This window comes from Bufo gargarizans, chromosome 3 (assembly GCF_014858855.1).
Source record: "Bufo gargarizans isolate SCDJY-AF-19 chromosome 3, ASM1485885v1, whole genome shotgun sequence".
NCBI lineage: Eukaryota > Metazoa > Chordata > Amphibia > Anura > Bufonidae > Bufo > Bufo gargarizans.
The window spans coordinates 230,600,189-230,621,294 of NC_058082.1; the positions used below are offsets into that span (position 1 = coordinate 230,600,189).

A 21,106-nucleotide genomic window follows, 5' to 3' on the forward strand; every position below is an offset into this window, starting at 1 on the left:
TCTTGAGTGAAAAGAACTAAAACTTTCACTTGCCTATTTCTGAGTTAAAAATATCTGCAGCCATAAATATACAGACGAGACATGGGGAAAAAAAAAAAAAAGAACAACCTTGGGGTAGTATGTAAAGGAAAAAGTAGAGGAGTTACCCAGAGCTTACACTGCGGCTTACATTTTCCAAAGGGTCGGCCTAGAATAGGAGTGGTCATATAGTACGGTTGAAAAAAAATCCTAGAACCATGAAGTTCAACCAGGGGAAAGGGAGAGAATGTGGATGACAGGTTGATAAGGGCAACTTTCCATTGCTTTCGTTTTAATAAATTCTCATTACTTTGTAGACATGCTTATTAGTGCCAATATGTTTAACAGGTTATTTGAGAAAAAATACACAGGAACAGAGATGCCATGATAATTTTATAATTCATGTAATTAATGTAAAAAACAACAACAACTAGATACTGGAATTTGTTACATTTTGTTGTGTGCACGGTGGCTTCGTCTTTATTTTACATATTTCTGTTGATAAACATATGTATAGCTTTACAGTATACCTGAATAAAGAGCATTCAATGCCTTCCACACTATTGCTTGAATAAACTTCTCTGATGTCTACACGTGTTAAGCAATTTCTTTTCATACATAATTGTGTAAATGCAAAAAAGACTTGTAAAAGCAGAACTACTCAAACATGGAAGGACAAAAATTTCCATTGTGTTCAAAAATCTAATTTGATTGTCCCTTTTGTATAAAATTCGTTGATCTTAAAAGAAAACCTGTTCACTTGTTGGAAGTGTAACCTGTACTATGATAAATGTCATCAGTTGCTTACAGTGGCGACAAATCCATATGCTGCGCCTTTACCAGCTAAATTTAATGGCTGAATTCTCGCCAATTTTGATTCGGCAGCAAAATGGCGACCTTCACCGTAAGTAGCTGATGGGATGTAATCTCCTGTAACCAATAAATAAACTGACTTATTCTAGATGATTAAGGCATTGATAACCTAAACATAAAATGTTAAAATATGCCAGCTGTAAAAGCCTGCTCTTCTGTTTAAAATACCCAACTAGGCATGCAAAAATCATACCCATCCAAATACCTCACACTATGAAGCACAAAGGTGAATTGGCAGATAAATACACAGAGTAACAGATGTCTTACATCAACAAATAACATGCGTTAGAAAAAAAACAACCTAAAAATCATACACAGCTCTAAATATCCCCAGTTATAAGACTTGTAGAAAACAGTTTTAGTTGTCAGTGGGATTTTAGAAAATACTGTAATCTGGAGGATACATGACTGGGATCCAGTTTTCTGTAAAAGATGCACAATGGGTCCATCCAAGCAACTTCATCAGCTGCGTAAAAATGAAAGAAACATTGCAGGTAAGAGAAAGATGAAGGATTTCTGGCTTCAGTGCATCCGTAATGGTGAAAGTGAGCTTTAGAACAGGGGGAATGGCTACAATTTGCTCATGAATCGTACACGTTTGGACATGCATACTTTATTTCTTAATACTATTAAAGAGGTTGCCCGATTTTCAATATAATGTATCAAAGTGCCATATACCGGTACATAATGCTGTACACTGTTGGCCAGCTGTCCTAATGGAGGCCCCCGGCTGCCCCAATGTCAGCGAAGTAAATTTACTCACCATCCATGGGCTACAAGACTGCGGTGACCGCTGCTCCTGGATACCTTCTATGCTAAACATCAAATGAACGCATCTGGCATAAGCACAGACAGCGAAATCCCCTGTATCTGCGCAAGCGCCAGACGTGTCCATTGGTATCGCTGCAGTGCCATTACCTGCCCAGCACTTCCATGATTACTTAGGGGAGAACAGTGCTGCAGCAATCGGCGCTGACAGATGGACAGGGAACTTGGTAAAATTAGGCTTTATTTTACCAAAGACAAAATGAGGCAGTGTCTGGAGCAATGCGAGTGTCTGTGAAGCCTACCCATGCTTCCTACAGGTAGTGGTCTGACTGATTCTCCTTCCACAGAAATAGGGGGTTGCTAAGAGGACACTTTACCGGCACTTTCTAGTGAAATTGTACATTTGCCTAATAAAGCGTACTAGAAAACATGACTGTCCCTACATATATTTGCGGGTCAAGATGTCATTTTTTATGGCACCACTTACTATTGTATACAATGTAGTTGGAAGCTGGGAAAAAAATTCAAATAGATTGGAATTGGAAAACAAAAAAAATAAATAAAAAATCTGCAATTTTTTTGTTTGTTTCTGGTACGGCATTCACATTATTGGATAAATACATATGTATTTTAACAGTTCAGACATTTTAGGATGTGATGATGCCTATGATATTTATTTATTTTTATTCTGGGGAAAGAGGTGATTTTAATCTTTATATTTTTAAAAACGTCATCTTTTTACTTTTTTTAGGCCCTCAAGGGCCTAACATGCAATCATCAGATTTCCATTTCTATTTAGCAATGGAACTTCATTCATTGCTGAATAGAAAATGCTATATTTTCCAATGTAGTCCTGCCACCTCCAGGCCTACATTGGAATATGCCTGTGATAGGCAACGGAGCCTCCAGTCAGCTCCGGCCCATCAATACCAAGAAACAGCTTCCCCAGTCTTGGCAAGAGAAAGCTGTTCTGGGCAGTGCTCCTGGATTTTCACCTCTCAGATGCCATGGTCACAATTGAGCACAGCATCTGAGGGTTTAAATGTCTGCAATCGGCATAACACATTAGACCCGGGTCTCTGCTGTTTAAAATATAAAAAACCTGATGGCTATTGTGTCTGCTGCGCTCGCGAGTGACCACTTCCTCCGTACATGTAGGGAGCTGATCGCTTCACTTCAAATACAAGATACTGGTCAGTCTGGGGGACTAATCTCTCACCTCACAGACATATACATTAATATGCCATATGAGGATATAACTATAGATGTCAAGACTTTCTAGTAATCTATAGTAATGACTATTTAGATCCTGATTTAGCACAGTGGATTCATTTAGCATTTCTCTGCAGCTCTAAGGCTTAGCCCTATAAACAGGAGCGAACTGGGAACTTAAAGTGACCCTGAAAAAAAAAAAAAAAAAAACTAAAAGTCCAAATTGACAGAACAAGGGGCAACACAAGTAGGCAGGGCCAACACAAGCCGCAAGTGGGCAGGGACAATAGAAGTAGGCGGGACAAGCAATACTGTAGTGCAGCACAGCATACCGCTCCAGCAAAACCAAATACCACAGTGCAGCATAAAATACTGCCCTATCACCATACTAAGAATGGTGATACAGTTGAATTCAGGAAGGAAGCTATGGATGCTGTCAGGTGCATAAGTACCAGATGCTCCTAGCATTAATTAATGCTGGGAGCATCTGATCCTTAAGTACCTGGCCTGCCTCCATGAGGCCCGATTGGGCAGCCCCTTGGACATCGGCCAACCAGGAGATTTCCCTGTAGGGTGTATAGCCAGTCCTGCCCCTGCCAATAAGGTTCAAATATTGGGAAAATGTAGATTTAACTCACCTGGACACAGTTTTTCCAGTTTTCTTTAGTTGGCTTCTCCTCTGCTATCTTTGTTGCCGATTTTATGCCTCGTCCATATAATTTATTCGCCAAAGCATGTTTATAGACAAATGGTAACACCTTCAGAGAGAAAACAGAAAACTACTATTCTAGCTCTACGCAAGCACAGTGCACAGAGATATGAAAGTTTAACAGAACTTGTAAAACGTTTAGTCCATCAGGGTCATGGCTGGCACTACACTGGCCATTCTTCATTCAAGACATAAAGGAACAAAACTACCAGCACATAAATACTATCCTCAATATGAATACACTAACAACTGGGTGTTACTGATTGGGCAGCTCCCTCCCAACTGGTCACACCCAGATGTCAATTTACATTTCTAGTAGGTATAACAGACTAGCAGCACAACCCAGGGTTATAAGAAAACATTCTCTACCCAAGTAATACACATTTAATAAATCAGACACGTCAGGAGTGGTGGTGATGGGTAATAGTGGGACAACACTTCCAAGGTTGTGAGGGAGGGGGAAGCCTGAATTGAAGAAAAGGTCTACTACAAGTAGTAAAAGTAAAATCATACATGTCCATTCAAATAAATTACATTCTGACTTTTCTTGCCTTTGATAAATACATATTCCCATTCAGTCCAGGTTTATTATTAAATATAATTTTACTTTTAAATTCAGGTGCATGTACAGCACAGTCTCTCTCACTCTAAACAGGGTTTAGTAAATGTAATAAATTGTAATGAAAGTAGAATAATTCTATATTACCTCTAGAGATCCCCTGCATAACGGGACGGATCTATTTTGCAGACCATAGACTTCAATTATGATGGAATAAATAACGGAATGCCTCTAAAGGCATTCCGTCATAGAATTGCGTTATGGTCCGTGGTAACTAAATTCGTAACGCCAAACGAAGTGTGAATGAATTAAAAAAATATGAAATTCGCTCATCTCTAATTACCTCTAATATGGGGCCCATAGGCGGCCCTTCCAAACTGCAGCATATATGCTGCTTCCCTATGAGTGTGAGAGAGAATCTAATTGTCCACGAGGAGAATTCGCTAACATTACCTTGGAGTCATATACGTCAGCCCATTTAGTCACTTCCCAGTAAGTTTCGTTTAAGGCTTCCAAAGCAACCTCATGATCATCTTCTCTTCCATCAGCATCAGATGAAGCAGCACCCTCCTTGGACTGAAGGTGGAGCACTTTATCTGCCAGGGCACAGCCTTTTCTACACATGGCATCAATTAGGGTATTTTTCTGCTTGTCCATGTCACTGGAAAAATGGCATAATAAACGAAAGGCTGGAACTCAAAAATGTATCCTCAGTAAATAAAGATATCAGGGGAGATCTAAAAAACTAGATCAGTGAATGTGTAATATATACATACATACATACACAAACATACACTCACCTAAAGAATTATTAGAAACACCTGTTCTATTTCTCATTAATGCGATTATTTAGTCAACCAATCACATGGCAGTTGCTTCAATGCATGTAGGGTTGGGGTCCTGGTAAAGACAATCTCCTGAACGCCAAACTGAATGTCAGAATGGGAATGAAAGGTGATTAAAGCAATTTTGAGCGTGGCATGGTCGTTGGTGCCAGACGGGCCGGTCTGAGTATTTCACAATCTGCTCAGTTACTGGGATTTTCACGCACAACCATTTCTAGGGTTTACAAAGAATAGTGTGAAAAGGGAAAAACATCCAGTATGCGGCAGTCCTGTGGGCGAAAATGCCTTGTTGATGCTAGAGGTCAGAGGAGAATGGGCCGACTGATTCAAGCTGATAGAAGAGCAACGTTGACTGAAATAACCTTAGTGCCAATTGGCCATCGTTTAAATGCCACGGGCTACCTGAGCATTGTTTCTGACCATGTCCATCCCTTCATGACCACCATGTACCCATCCTCTGATGGCTACTTCCAGCAGGATAATGCACCATGTCACAAAGCTCGAATCATTTCAAATTGGTTTCTTGAACATGACAATGAGTTCACTGTACTAAAATGGCCCCCACAGTCACCAGATCTCAACCCAATAGAGCATCTTTGGGATGTGGTGGAACGGGAGCTTCGTGCCCTGGATGTGCATCCCTCAAATCTCCATCAACTGCAAGATGCTATCCTATCAATATGGGCCAACATTTCTAAAGAATGCTATCAGCACCTTGTTGAATGAATGCCACGTAGAATTAAGGCAGTTCTGAAGGCAAAAGGGGGTCCAACACCGTATTAGTATGGTGTTCCAAATAATTCTTTAGGTGAGTGTATATAGTGTACATACACATGTCAAAGCCAAAAGAATACTGTGCAGCATAAAAGGGCTCTAAAGTGAACGAGACTCTTCAAATAATGTGTGAAAATGAAATAATAAATAAATGTGTGAAAATAATGTCAGCAATGAAAAAGGCAACAGGTTAATTGACTGCGTTACAGTTCTATGCAAAGAAAGGCTTAAAGGAAATCTCTCCATACAGAAATCCCCTAAAGACTACAGTAATCTGAATAGTGTTAAGGAAGCTTTTCTTAATGCTCACTCCTGTTCCCCTGCTGGGCGTCCGCAAACAGACAGTGTAATACACTGCGAGGACTGCCTTGCACACGCACAGAAGGAAGAGGACTCAAAGAGGAGTTGATGCACTGTGGAGGAACGAGGGTGAGTATTTAGATAAAATGCTATTCACCGTTTACTGGACATTAAAGGGGATTTGTGCTGATAGATTCCCTTTAAAATGGTTTTCCGGATGTTTGATATTGATGACCTATCGTCAGGATCGTTCATCAGTATCAGATTGGTGGGGGTCCGATCTGATACTGATGAGCTGTTTCAAGAGGCCATGGCGCTCCGGTAAGCACTGCGGCCTCCTTGCAGTGTACGGAGAACAGTGCCATACATTGGATAGTGTCTGTGACTGGTATTGCAGCTTAGCTCCATCCACTTGACCGGGAATTGAATGCGATATCATCACTGGCCTAGGAAGAGTGCTGCGGCCTCTTCAAACAGCTGATGAGCGGGTGTGCCCCGAGTCAGACCCCCACCGATCTGATACTGATGACCTATCCTGAGGCTATGACCAATATTAAGCACCCAGACAACACATTTGAAAGACTGCTGCTGAAAGAATGCTACCTACTCAATCTTTCAATTTAACATGCAGCTGCAAAAACGTACAAAAATAACCAAAGAAAAATAAATTAATAAAGTCCACAGAATTTGGACAAATCTGGTCTGATCCTAGAAAAGTAATATTTAGCATTTAATTTTTTTTTTTTTGAAAAACACATGGATTTTACTACTTACAAAAACTAAGCTGGTTATTTATCAATCTGGTATAAAGTAGAACTGGCTTAATTACGAATAGCAACCAGATTCCACCTTTCATTTTTGACAGCTCCTTTAGAAAATGAAAGGAGGAATCTGATTGGTTGCTATGGGCATCTAAGCCAGTTCTACTTTACACCAGTTTGATAAATGATCCTCTAAGGCTTTTTTCACACTTGCGGCAGGAGGTGTCAATGGGGACGGAGCGGCGGCACGGCGAAATAGCGGAAGGATGGATCCAACAGGATGAACAGCATGCCGGATCCGTCCTGCCGCAAGTGTGAAAGTAGCCCAAGATCCTGCTTTTGCTAACAGGCCTTTAAATCCACCACATTTAGCAAAGAAGTCTGGAAATCAAAAATCACCAATTCCCATTTACACATCTGGCTGCTGTGGTAAAATAGCACCAGAAAACTATGTGAACCTACGGCCAAGAGCCATGTGAGAGTACACTCTCCATACACACTGAATACCCAGGGCATAAAAACATTAAAATACTAGGGCTACAAATATTGCCATAAACAGAATAGTCTTTTGCGTACAGATAGCACAAAAGGTCAATAAAACTAAATATTTACTGGTTAGGTACTTTTTTATAGTGGCTGCATCTGGTCGTGGATCAGTCTTCATGGCAAAGAAAAACGCTAGAGAAGTCTGGTCAATTCTAGAGATGACATCAGCAGCAGCGGAAACAATTTCATTGATAAGTTTGATGCGCTCCTGAAATGAAACAAACAAAAACGCAGATTAGAAAAATGTAATTAAAATTAAGTTAAAATTCTTATATGTGAACCCATAAGAAGCCACTTACAAACTACTACGTTATAAGATACAGACTGGCATACAACATTCTCATGCAAAAAATATGCAGTAACACTGTTAGCGCCAGTATTCCATAACTACATAGTGGTGCTTGAAAGTAATTTTTCGGCATAAATTTGACCTAAAACGACATCACATTTTCACACATGTCCTAACATTATATAAAGATAATCAAGTCAAACGAGTCAAAATATTAGACTTGGAGGAATTTTAGCCCATTCCTCCGTACAAAAAACAGCTTCAACTCTTATGTGGGTGGATTTCGTTCCATGAACTCCTAGTTTCTGGTCCTTCCACAACATTTCTAATTAAGGTCAGGACTTTGACGTGACCATTCCAAAACGTTCACTTCTTTCTTCATTAACTATTCTTGGTAGACCAACTTGCGTGCTTAGGGTTGTTGTCTTGCTGCATGACCCAAGTTCTCCTGTGATTCAGCTCAGACAGATGTCCTGACATTTTCCTTTAGAATTTGCTGGTAGAAGTCAGAATTCATTGTTCCATCAATGGTACATCATCCTGGTCCAGATGCAGCAAAACAGGCCCAAGCCATGATACTACCACCTTCCTGTTTCAGAGATGGGATGAGGTTTTTATGCTGGAATGCAAAGTTTCTCCAAACACAGGTCTTTGTCATCCTTCCAGCTGCAGCGCTACTCTGCTGTATGTGATGCTGCCGGCGTGTCAGCCCAGCTGAAAGTTGAGGCGCCAGCAGCATGACACACAGCGGAGGAGCGCTGCAGCTGGCAGGATGGAAAGGTAAGCACTCTCTCCTTCCTGCAGAGTGCTCGCTCCACTGATACCAGTAACTCCATATAGCATATATAGCACTGGACCACCACAGCGGTGTGTCACAGCGGCAGACACAATTATTAGCCCCATCAGTCAAAGCTGAAGGTGAGGTATGAATACTAGCAGCATAGCTTCAGCAGTGCTACAAGTCCACGCCTTAGTGTTCCAACTGATGATTTGCTTAACGATAAAAGTGTTAATTTCTCCACCTCCATGCAAGCTACATAATCAACCCTAGTTTAGTAAGGTAGATCATGCTGAAAGACGCTCTTTAAACCAGAAAATTCTACTTTGGTCTCATTCATCCACAACACATTGGGTGACGGGGGGACGACGACTATAAAACTGGTGTAAAAGGAAAACTAGCTAATTTGTCAACAGCTACAAATTAGATTCCACCTTTCATGGGTATAGCTGTGCCGCTAGGAGGCGGACACTAAGCACAAAAAGTATAAGCTCCTCCCCGTCAGCTATAACTCTTCCTACAGGGACTAATCTTAATCAGTTAGTGCAAAAGCAGTAGGAGAAGCAAGACAAAAAAAAAAAAAAAAAAAAAAAAAAAAAATTAACACACCATGTACAAACCCAGAACCACACAGGCCAGAAAAGGCCCCTAAACAAAAGAATGGGTGGGAGCTGTGTCCCCCCAATGAACGGAAGAGAAAAAGATTTTACGGCAAGTACAAAAATCTAATTCTCATCCGTATCATTGGGGGACACAGGCTTGACCATGGGACGTTACAGAGCAGTCCCCAAGGGTGGGCATAACAAGCACCCTTCCCATCAGAGAACCGCCATCTGCAAAACTCTACTCCCCAGAGAACCTTCAGAAGAAGCAAAAGGTGTGCACCCAGTAAAACTTAGAAAAAGTGTGCAAAGATGACCAGGTAGCCGCCTTGCATACCCGAAGGGCCGAAGCCCCATGATGCACCGCCCAAGAGGCCCCCACTGTCTGAGCCGAATGAGCAGTCACCCGGAAGGGTGGGACCCGGTATTTAATACGGTACGCTTCCCCAATGGCCAAACAAATCCAAATCGGGGGATGGAAGACTTAGACGACGCCAGTCTTGACCCCTCTGGAATCACAAACAGGAAATCAGTCCGCCGGAAAGATGACATCTGGGACAGACAGACTCGAACGGCTCATACCAAATCCAGAGTGTGGAGAGACTGCTCCCTAGGATGAGAAGGATCCGGACAAAATGAAGGGAGAATAATCTCCTTATTTAGATCGAATGCCGACACCACTTTAGGCAGGAAGGACTGAACAGGGTGAAGGACCACCTTATCCTGATGGAGGATCATAAAAGGCGACGGACAAGAAAGAGCCGCGAGTTCCAACACCCTACGGATGGAAGTAATTGCCACCAAAAACACCTCCTTGTAAGACAGAAAGCGAAGCGACACCTGCTGCAAATGCTCAAACGGAGAAGACTATCGAGCATTGAGTAGTATATTAAGATCCCAAGGATAAGGGAAAGAGGGAGCTGCATGCGCCACCCCCTGGAGAAGAGTCCGCTGTAAGTGAAGCCAAAAATCCACTGAAAAAGAATGGAGAGCCGAAACCTGCCTTTTGAGGGAACCGAGAGCCAACCCCAAGTCCATGCCCGACTGCAGGAAAGACAAAAGTTGCGGCAAAAGAGAACAGAACGGGAGTCAGCTGATACCGCTCGCACCAATTAAATTAGGACTTCCACGTCCGATGGTAGATCCTGGAAGACAATGGTTTCCTGGCCCGAATCATGGTCTGGACCACCGCATCAGAGAAACCCCGAGCCTAGAGTACGGCAACTTCAACAGCCATGCCGTTTAATGTAGCGACCCTAAATTCGGGTGGAAGATCGGCCCCTGCGACAGGAGGTCCTCTCGAAGAGGAAGATGCCAGGGTTTGTCGGCGAGAAGGGTGACTAGAGACGCGTGCCATGAGCATGATGGGCAGTCCCTCGGACCCGATCTTGCCCATCCATGTAGAGGCAAATACCGGTTGCAGCGCTGTGCCTACTACCTCAAAGGAAGATTTTGCAAACGCTTCCAGTTTCTTATCTCTGATATCAGAGAAAGAAGCCCCATCCGCAAATTGGCAAGGTAGTATGTTTAGCCAAGCAGAAAACTGGAGCGTCCACTTCTTAGTCAAATCCTCCAGAAATGGATAAAGGACGTTTTCTATCAGGAAAATTCCACTCCTTGGAAAGATAGGATTCAAACTCCTGGTGGTTGGGGAAACACTTGTGCGAGCGACGGGACCTTCTAAAGGAAAAACCCAAGGTGGCAGATGACGGTGCGAGATCCTCAACCTGCAATGTTTCGATAACCACTGTAATAAGATTGTCCACCATGGAGGACAGTTTGGACGACTGACCCTTCGGCGAGACAACATCCTCATATGACCCCTCACCTCAGAACATGCCTCTTTCACTGAGGACACGTCAGCGTGAGACTCTCTAGCAGGAGGAGGAGAGGCCAAAGAAACGAGAGACACAGACACCCTTTTGGGGGAGGATGTTCTGGCCGGTTTTGCGGGACGGCCGTGATGGGCATGTGCCCCATGATCCCCAGAGTGGGACCGCTCAGAGGACTGCCTTGCCGACAAACGCCCTAATATTTCCACAATGGATTTATTAGTATTGGAGACATCCTGTACCACCCTAGACAGGGAATGCGCCAATTCGGGTTCTACCATAGGCAGGGCAGCAGGGACCATTGGGTTTGGTGCTGAGCCACTTGATGGTGGGGCAGCACATGCAAAGCAGAGCGAGTCTGATTGAGGGGATGGAAATTTTGCACGACACGATGCACAAAAGGGACTGCCTGCTTAAGGAGCTGGGGTCTGGGCCAGGACATAATGACCTGCCGTCCTAAATGAGGAAGAGGGGGAAGGTTAGGCCCTGTAAGAAGTGACAAACAGCACTTACCCAGCCTGTGTCCTGCCAAGCAAAAAGACCAGCTTGCCAGCGTCCCACCAGGTGCCCTTAAACGCCGGATGAGGCCCCACCCCCCAAATGACACCAGCCCTGCCATCATGGCATGGTGTGATCTTTGTGGGTCAACAACTCTTGAGGAGGATAGTAATGGTCTTGAATTTAATCCATCTGTACACAATCTGTGACTCAATTGGTGAAGTCCAAACTCTTTAGATGTTTTTGTAATCTTTTCCAGCCCAATGAGCATTAATAACTCTTCTTCTGATGTCCTCAGAATTCTCCTTTGTTCTTGTCATAATAAACTTCCACAAATGTGTTGTAAAGATCAGACTTTGACTCACACCTGTCAATCCATTGATTGAAAACACCTCACTCTAATTTCACCTTTAAATTATCTGCTAATCCTAAACGTTTCACAATTGTACCCGCATTTACAAATTTGGACTATATATGATCTAAACCCCTGAGCCTGTACCACTCTAGCTATCGGCACCTGTCTTCACTGGTCTGTGCCCCTACAAATTCATTAACTGGGACGTGAACGTTCCCCCACCCAGTGAGACGCTAGTACTACAGGCACCACGTGGGACGCTGCAAGCGCGATCGGGACAGAAGACCGAACTTACAATCAGAGTGAGGTACCAAGAGCGACAGAACAGTAACTGGGTTCAGGGTGTAATTGCCAATGGAACACCATGTGCGGCATATCTTTGATTTCTGAATGAACTGGAAAATGTTGACAGTACCCTACGAATAAACTGGGCTTAGTTACTACAGCACCTTCTCTGCACACTATAGCACCTTATCTGCGCAGTGCAACAACACTTGATTATGGTTTTGTGAAGAGATAGATAGATAGATAGATATATATATATATATATATATATATATATATATATATATATATATATATCTCTCTATCTATCTATATCTATGACAATTTTTGATCCCTGTATTGCGTTCCATGAGACACCAAGATTAATTTGCATTCTATGAGGAGATTATTGGGAACTTTGAACCCCTGCTCTGGATGTACACTGATTTATTACATTGTTGCAACAGATGTTTGAAAACATCCCCTGATTTTTATGATATTTTTGAGGGACTATTTTTGAAGCAGTATTCCCACTAGCCACTGCAGTGGATTCTCGATATGTACTTTTATCTGATTCAAGAAGCTTCAAGTGTTTTAATAATTACACAAAGTGTATGAACTTGATGTGCTTTAAAAAAATAAAATTAAATATATTTTATTTGGGTTTTTATACATCTATTCATTTGTGTTTTTAATTTGGTTTATTGCTCTTTGTACATTAAAGCTCCTATTATACCACTGTGTATATCTGAGTGTTTTTCATATATTGATATATTCCTTCTCCTTCTGACTGGGTGAATCAAATAGACCTGAGCACCTCATACATGAGAGCGGACAGGTGAGCCACCCGATCTGTAGAATTCTGTATTAATCCAAAATATTCACATACTTTGGTCACTCATTTGATATTGGATCATTTTCCTCAATAATAAACGACCAAGTCTAGTATGTTTGATTTGTTTATTTGATTTAGTTAACGTTATCTATTTTTAGGACTTGAAAATCTGAAGTCAAATTTATGCAGAATATAGAAAATTCTTAAAGGGACTCTGTCACCACTTTCTAACCCCCACTTTTTTAACTATCGTTTTATTCATGGTGCCCTTCTGATTACAGTTGTCATCTTATATGTTAGATCTGCGGTGCCGTTTAGGTAAAAAATCGATTTATATCACCTGTCAATCAGCTAGATAAGGTGCCCAGGGCGTTCCTCTCCTCTTGAATCTGCCGCCTGCCGCCGCCGCCGTTGGTGCCCAGCTCCTCCCCCGGTCTCGTCAGCGCTGCCTCAAACAACACAGATCCGCCTCCGGCTCTCCCTCAATGCCCCCTCCTTTTTTTCGGAAATCTCGCGTGTGCGCACAGGCCTGCGCCCGTGCGTACGCATCCTTTTCTCGCGCATGCGCATAACGCGAACTTAGAGCGATGATGCCGAAAGGATGCGTACGCACGGGCGAGATTTCCGAAAAAAAGGAGGGGGCATTGAGGGAGAGCCGGAGGCGGATCTGTGTTGTTTGAGGCAGCGCTGACGAGACCGGGGGAGGAGCTGGGCACCAACGGCGGCGGCGGCAGGCGGCAGATTCAAGAGGAGAGGAACGCCCTGGGCACCTTATCTAGCTGATTGACAGGTGATATAAATCGATTTTTTACCTAAACGGCACCGCAGATCTAACATATAAGATGACAACTGTAATCAGAAGGGCACCATGAATAAAACGATAGTTAAAAAAGTGGGGGTTAGAAAGTGGTGACAGAGTCCCTTTAAGGTTTCACAAACTTTCAAGCACCACGGTACATATGTTGTGGTTAATGAAAGGCATGAAATATAGAACGTGTACATCCAGGATTAAAATAGGTTAAGAAAAGGGGGTAAGGCACATGCATGGAAACTGTTATATAAAGCAAATACATGCAGAGTTTTCAACCTTCATTTCAGATTAAAATTTGGGTATGTTTTATATAAAATGTTTACATTTTTGAAAAAAATAAACCAGACAACTGTTCAATGTTCAGATGTTTTGTCAGTTTTTTTTTTTTATGCCTTGGGCAGGGACTGTCGAAGGGGCAGTGCATGACACAGGGATTTAAAGACAACCAAGGCCGTGCACTAGGCATCTCACAAGTGTATCGGCTTTACCTGGAGTTATCCAGGAAAATTATTTATCGCCTAGCACAGGAGAAGTGATAAAAGCAGCAAGCACTGGGACTTGCCACGATCCCAAGAATGAGGAGTCCCCATGTGCAGCTCACAATGGAGCAATCGTGCGTATGAGGGTCTATCGCTCTATTCACTTTAATGGTGACAGAGTGCTGTCTACATGAGCCCCATAGAAAGGTCCCCATTCAGAGTAGGGACTTTGTGACCCCTCAATGCCCTGCTGGGGATTCTTCACCTATCCTGCATGTAGGTGATAAATCAGTTTCGTGCTATGGCCCTTTTAAAAAAATTAATATATATATATATATATATATATATATATATATATATATATATATATATATATATATATATATATAGTTTGCCACAAACTATATAAAACTCTAGAAAGTAAATATAAAACATAAAAAAATCCCATAGATAGGAATGGAACGGCTACCATCACAGGATGAACAAAAATATAATTAAGTCTTAGGATGTTGGACTGTTTCTAAAAAAAACAAAAATAAATATATATATATATATATATATATATATATATATATATATATATATATATATATATATATATATATATAATTAAATTTTTTGAAAGTTTCTTAGTTCTGTGAATATTCTACTTCTGCTGACATGAGCGGGTTGTCATGTAGAAACCAGGAAAGGGAAATCTGTTAGAGCAGAGTCACTATATTTCTGGTAGTACTGTCAGTATGAAGAACTTACCTTTGTTTTACCTCTCTTCTATAGATTTGCAAAGAAACACACAATGGGTATTTAGCATTACCAATAGTGCTATAGAAGAGGGTAACAAGGTCAGTAAGAAAAAAAGAAAATTGCTTAGAAATGGATCATTGGACTGTCTTTCCTCCCTTAGATTAACCAACCACCAGGTTCTCATCACATTACGCATAGTACATGCCGAGTGCATCTGCTTTGATATAGCATGAAGCATGCAATTATACAGTACGCAACAGTCAGTGTTAGCCTGTAGTGAATTTACAGGTCTCTGAATTTCAAAGCAACTTAATTAGCCAAAAACATTACTTTGTACAAATAGGCAAACACTATAATCCCAGAGGTCCATAACCTCTTAGCCCAGGAGCCTAAAATTACATATTTCAGGTGGTGCAGAGGAAGAAAACACATGAATGAAATCACTATGAAACAATACAAAAAAAAAAAAAAAAAAAATGAACCATAGGCATATAATACACAGTCCGGTCCATCGACACAATTCTAACAATCTTGGCTCTATACACCACCACAATGGATTTGAAATGAAACTAACAAGATGCGCTTTAACTGCAGACTGTCAGCTTTAATTTGAGGGTATTTACATCCAAATCAGGTGAACGGTGTAGGAATTACAACAGTTTGCATATGTGCCTCCGACTTGTTAAGGGACCAAAAGTAATGGGACACAATCATAAATCAAACTTTCACTTTTTAAGACTTGGTTGCAAACCCTTTGCAGTCAATTACAGCCTGAAGTCTGGAACGCATAGACATCACCAGACGCTGGGTTTCATCCCTGATGATGCTCTGCCAGACCTCTACTGCAAGTGTCTTCAGTTCCTACTTGTTCTTGGGGCATTTTCCCTTCTGTTTTGTCTTCAGTAAGTGAAATGCATGCTCAATCAGATTCAGGTCAGGTGATTGACTTGGCAATTGCATAACATTCCACTTCTTTCCCTTAAACTCTTTGGTTGCTTTTGCTGATGCTTTGGGTCATTGTCCATCTACACTGTGAAGCAACGTCCAATGAGTTCTGAAGCAATTGGCTGAATATGAGCAGATAATATTGCCTGAAACACTTCAGAATTCATCCTGCTGCTTTTGTCAGCAGTCACAATCAATAAATACAAGAGAACCAGTTCCATTAGCAGCCATACATGCCCACGCCATGATACTACCACCACCATGCTTCACTAATGAGGTGGTATGCTTAGGATCATGAGCAGTTCCTTTTCTTCTCCAAACTCTTCTCTTCCCATCACTCTGGTACAAGTTGATCTTGGTCTCATCTGTCCATAGGATGTTGTTCCAGAACTGTGAAGGCTTTTTTTAGATGTCGTTTGGCAAACTCTAATCTGACCTTCCTGTTTTTGAGGCTCACCAATGGTTTACATCTTGTAGTGAACCCTCTGTATTCACTCTGGTGAGGTCTTCTCTTGATTGTTGACTTTGACACACATACACCTACCTCCTGGAGAGTGTTCTTGATCTGGCCAACTGGTGTGAAGGGTGTTTTCTTCACCAGGGAAATGATTCTTCTGTCATCCACCACAGTTGTTTTCCATGGTCTACCGGGTCTTTTGGTGTTGCTGAGCTCACCGGTGAGCTCCTTCTTTTTAAGAATGTTCCAAACAGTTGTTTTGGCCACGCCTAATGTTTTTGCCATCTCTCTGATTTTTTATTTTTTTTTGCCTAATGATGGCTTCACTGACAGTGACAGCTCTTTCATCTTGAGGATTTCATCTTGAGAGTTGACAGCAACAAATTCCAAATGCAAATAGCACACTTGAAATTAACTCTGGACCTTTTATCTTCTCATTGCAAATGGGATAATGAGGGAATAACGCACACCTGGCCATGGAACAGCTGAGAAGCCGATTGTCCCATTACTTTTGGTCCATTAACAAGTGGGAGGCACATATGCAAACTGTTGTAATTCCTACACCGCTCACCTGATTTGGATGTAATTACCCTCAAATTAAAGCTGGCAGTCTGCAGTTAAAGCACATCTTGTTTGTTTCATTTCAAATCCATTGTGGTGGTGTATAGAGCCAAAAATGTTAGAATTGTGTCGATATCCTAATATTTATGGACCTGAATGTATGCCAGATTTAAAGAGGTTGTCCGAGCTACAGGAAAAAAAAAGTAACACTCTGCAAACATGATGGTTAGGAACATATACATTAGGTAAGTGAGGTCTAGAAAAGGAAACTTCTATTTACACACATACCTAGTACTGCCCTGGCCCATTTGTTTACATGCAGTTGCAGAGCTGTGGGGGCGTGCAACAACATACTGTGACTGTTCTTCTCATGAATATTTGGAGGTGTCAGCTAAGACTGCCTTTCCCCTCCCCTGCACTGTCTTGGACCTCTTTGCTGACACAGATCCATCTTCTCATGCTGCAGCAATTCCCAGTTACTGACCTCACACAGACATTCTTTCTTATGGTTGCTCTCCTGGCCACTTTCTGTACATCTTGCTGCTTCTTCCATTTATACAGGCAAAGTATTTCACCTGTTCCAGTACAGTATTTCACCTCCCCCTTTAGCATTTACTGTGACTGGAATTCCTCTTCTGCTTATTCGTTGTAAAAGCTAATAAGCCATTCTTGCCTCAGTAACGTATAGGGGGCGTGGCTTCTTGTTGACAAGCCCCACCCACTTTCCAGACCTCATTACTGATGTTCTGTGCACATAACCTTGGCAACTAGCTTCTATTAGGATGCCTTGTGAATGGACTGCCTGACAGCTCTGAGCTAAGGATGAATGCATCTTGACAAGACAGCTAAGCCTGCAGACATCAGTAGTGATGACCCGTGCACAGGGTGAGTGGCCTGTCCCTCCAACAAGCACAGCCCACAGATCACACTTCAGTGAAGTTCCGTGCACAGCCCTAGGCTGGTGAACAGAACGTCATCACACCAGGCAAAGAAGCTGATGTCACAGGTCATATGAGAAAAGGGGCCACTGTCGAACAACTTAATCAATTAAAAATACATTACTTTTGTTTAAATAGAAAGAACGAAGAATACAAGAGTAACTGACAACTTCTTTAAAATGTATGCCCATTTTTGACAACTCCTTTAAAGAGGACCTGTCACCGGTCCCGACATGTCTGTTGTATTAACTACTTGCATTCCCTAGGTAATAATTTTAGGGCATCTATTCTAATAACTCTGTGATGTACCATTCTTTTGTTATGTCTATGTTATCAGAGGTCCCCAATACTATCAACTGAACCCCTGGTGATCACCTCTGGAATGCATGGACAATTTGTCTCCTTTGAGTGATAATTGATAAATATAGGCGCCCAGAAGACAGAACGGCGACGATCAATAGGGAAAGTGAGCCGTTCAGCAGTAGTCATACTCTCCCTCAACAATCACCTGCCGCAGTCTTTCCATCACTGCTCTTCACCTATTCCTAGTCCCAGATAGACATGCAGGAAATGCCAGGAAAGAACTGATCAGACATTCACTGGCTGAGACAACTCACCTGGCAATTCATGAATGTCAGCTGGGAACAGGAAGTGGAGAGCAACATGGACAGGAGCCGCCCTGGAACACCACTGTGAGTCATATATAAAAACATGTAATACTGCTGAAAAAGCCCTTTAAACACATTTATTAAATCATTGTAATTAAAGGCTATATACACTTTCGGGGGCATTTTTTTTATGAATTGCATTTTACTCATTTCAGGCTAAAAAAAACATTTTTTCTGTTGCACTTTATTAAAAATATTGAGCCATTCTTTCACAGTGGGTTAATTGTTTGCCTAGCTGTATAAATCCTACTTTTAGTAATTTAGCAATAAAGGGAAAGGTCAAAGATTCATTTAGGCCACATTCTTATAAGATAAGAATTGAGCTACTGATCATGAGTGTTTAGGGCAGGCATCCTCAAACTGCGGCCTTCCAGCTGTTGTAAAACTACAACTCCCACAATGCCCTGCCGTAGGCCGATACCTGTAGGCTGTTCGGGCATGCTGGGAGTTGTAGTTTTGCCACAGCTGGAGGGCCGCAGTTTGAGGATGCCTGGTTTAGGAGATTAAAGATAAGGAACCCATCAGCCTAGCTGCCAGACATAGCAGCGTGAAAATTCAGATCATGCTACTAGAAAATCTCAGCCCTGTAAAGAGACAAGGGCTCCAAATTGTTAATAAAAGACCAAATGAAAAAAAGATTTTTAGCTCAAAATTAGTGCGATGCAAACATAATAAATGCCCCTAAACATGTAAATAGCCTTTAAAGAGAAATATCTTAAAGCCGTTCTGTGTCAAATTTTAGGAAATCAATCAGTGATTTAAAAACAAGAAACTAACAAATACATGCCTTCATGGATCCCCTACTATTTATACTGGGTCCAATGTATAAAACAGAAAAAACTTTAAAAGCAGCACCAATGTCTCTCACCCGTGGTAGCCAGTAATGCAAAAGAGTATTAAGTACAATTTGTGAAATCAGCATCTATTCCATGCGATTTATCATGTTACACAGATAACAAATATGATGTTTTGGCTATATACTAGCTTTTTTCAAGCAAGGATACCAGCTTGCAAAAGGCTAGTGTATAGCCCAAGGCTACATTCACACTTGCGTTCGGAGCGGATCCGTCTGGTATTTGTACAGACGGATCCGCTCCTATAATGCAAACGATGGTATCCGTTCAGACGTAACCGTCTGCATTATATTTTACTAAAAAAGTCTAAGTACAATTTGTATTCAGACGGATCCGTCCAGACTTTACATTGAAAGTCAATGGGGGGCGGATCCGTTTGAAAAATGTACCATATTGTGTCACCTTCGAACGGATCCGCCCCCATTGACTTCCATTGCAACTCCGGACGGATCAGTTTGCCTCCGCACAACCAAGCGGACACCCAAACGCTGCAAGCAGCGTTCGGGTGTCCGTCTGCTGAGGGGAGGACAGACGGTGCCAGACTGATGCATTCTGAGCGGATCCGCATCCACTCAGAATGCATTAGAGCTGGACGTATCTCACATTAGGGCCTTCAAACGGAACTCACAAGCGGACAGCCGAACGCTAGTGTGAAAGTAGCCTAAATGTTACAAGTGTTATCTGTGCAACATGGAGTAGATCAATAATCGCTTGGAGGAGATGACCGTTCAAGCAGAAGTAGGAAGGAGACCAGTGGGACTCAAGCTTCAGAACTTTAATCTCGGGATCGGTGAGGAGGTATGCCGATTCTGTCATTTCGTTCAAAGCATCTTGTGAGTAGTTTACCAAAACTTTTTTTTCCCAGCTGGACAATCCATTTAAAAGGGCAACTAAACCTTTGTAGAACGAAGAGCACAATGTTAACAGTGTTTTTCTGGTAAAGCGGACATGGCAGGTAGAACATTTACAGTGTCATTTAGATACTACCAAATGCACCTTACCTTTTCAGAATCCAGCTGATGAAGCCTTGCCACGTACAGGGGAAGGTGGTTGGGAAAGGATTCTTTCAGTTCACTGAAGATTTCATTGCTTTCAAGTCTGCAATAAATACAATAAATTTTCCTTAGGTCTTAAAAATCAATACCCAGCCTAAGGGCTCATGCACACGATAGAACAGTCCTATCCTTGTCCGTAATGCTGACAATAATAGGACACATTCTATTTTTTGGCGGAACGACCATGCGGACACGGAATGCACAGTCATTTTCATTATTTTTGCGGTCCCATTGAAGTAAATAGTTCCGCAAAAAAAAAAAAAACGGAAATGGACAGAAAATAAATAAATATCTTCATGTGCTTAACACAGTATATGCAGTATACATGCAAAGGTATAACATGTGCTAAATGTTCAAAATGTATTTTCAGTTACGATGAATGTTAGTGCATCACTGTCTTCTGACACAGCTGATTGGAGGGGCCCTGAAAGATCATATACTGATGACCTATCCAGAGAATAGGTCAAGAGTTAAAACGTCTCAGAAAGCTCTTAATAAGCAGGGGACGGTGCAAATTGAAAATTGCAAGTTTTGCCACAAATATGGCATCTCAGTGCCCAATACATTTTGACCAGCTGGTGCACCCCTTAAATTGTTAAGCGGTTCTACTGGGTGCGGAAATGCCATAAATGTAGACATAAACTGCTGTTTGGGTATACTGCAGAGATCAGAAGGGAAGGACCTCTTTTTGGCTTTTCCATCGCAGATTTTGATTGGTTTACTGGCACCATGTTGCTTTCGAACGATGTCTGGGAGAATGGAGTCGGGGGGACGGC

General features: G+C 41.9%; 1 protein-coding gene across 2 annotated transcripts in view; it reads right to left on the reverse strand.

Moving 5' to 3' along the window:
* Nucleotides 1-398: 398 nt before the first annotated feature.
* TPP2 (tripeptidyl peptidase 2) overlaps nucleotides 399-21,106 on the reverse strand; it is a 77,639-nt gene continuing 56,931 nt past the window's right edge. For both annotated transcript variants that reach the window (XM_044284652.1, XM_044284651.1), the window contains 5 exons: nucleotides 20,277-20,373; nucleotides 7,443-7,573; nucleotides 4,593-4,800; nucleotides 3,510-3,629; nucleotides 399-1,357 (listed from right to left, as the gene is read on the reverse strand). In XM_044284652.1, coding sequence (XP_044140587.1) covers nucleotides 1,268-1,357; nucleotides 3,510-3,629; nucleotides 4,593-4,800; nucleotides 7,443-7,573; nucleotides 20,277-20,373 — 646 coding nt within the window. In that variant the 3' untranslated portion in view covers nucleotides 399-1,267. The remainder of the gene's footprint in view (nucleotides 1,358-3,509; nucleotides 3,630-4,592; nucleotides 4,801-7,442; nucleotides 7,574-20,276; nucleotides 20,374-21,106) is intronic.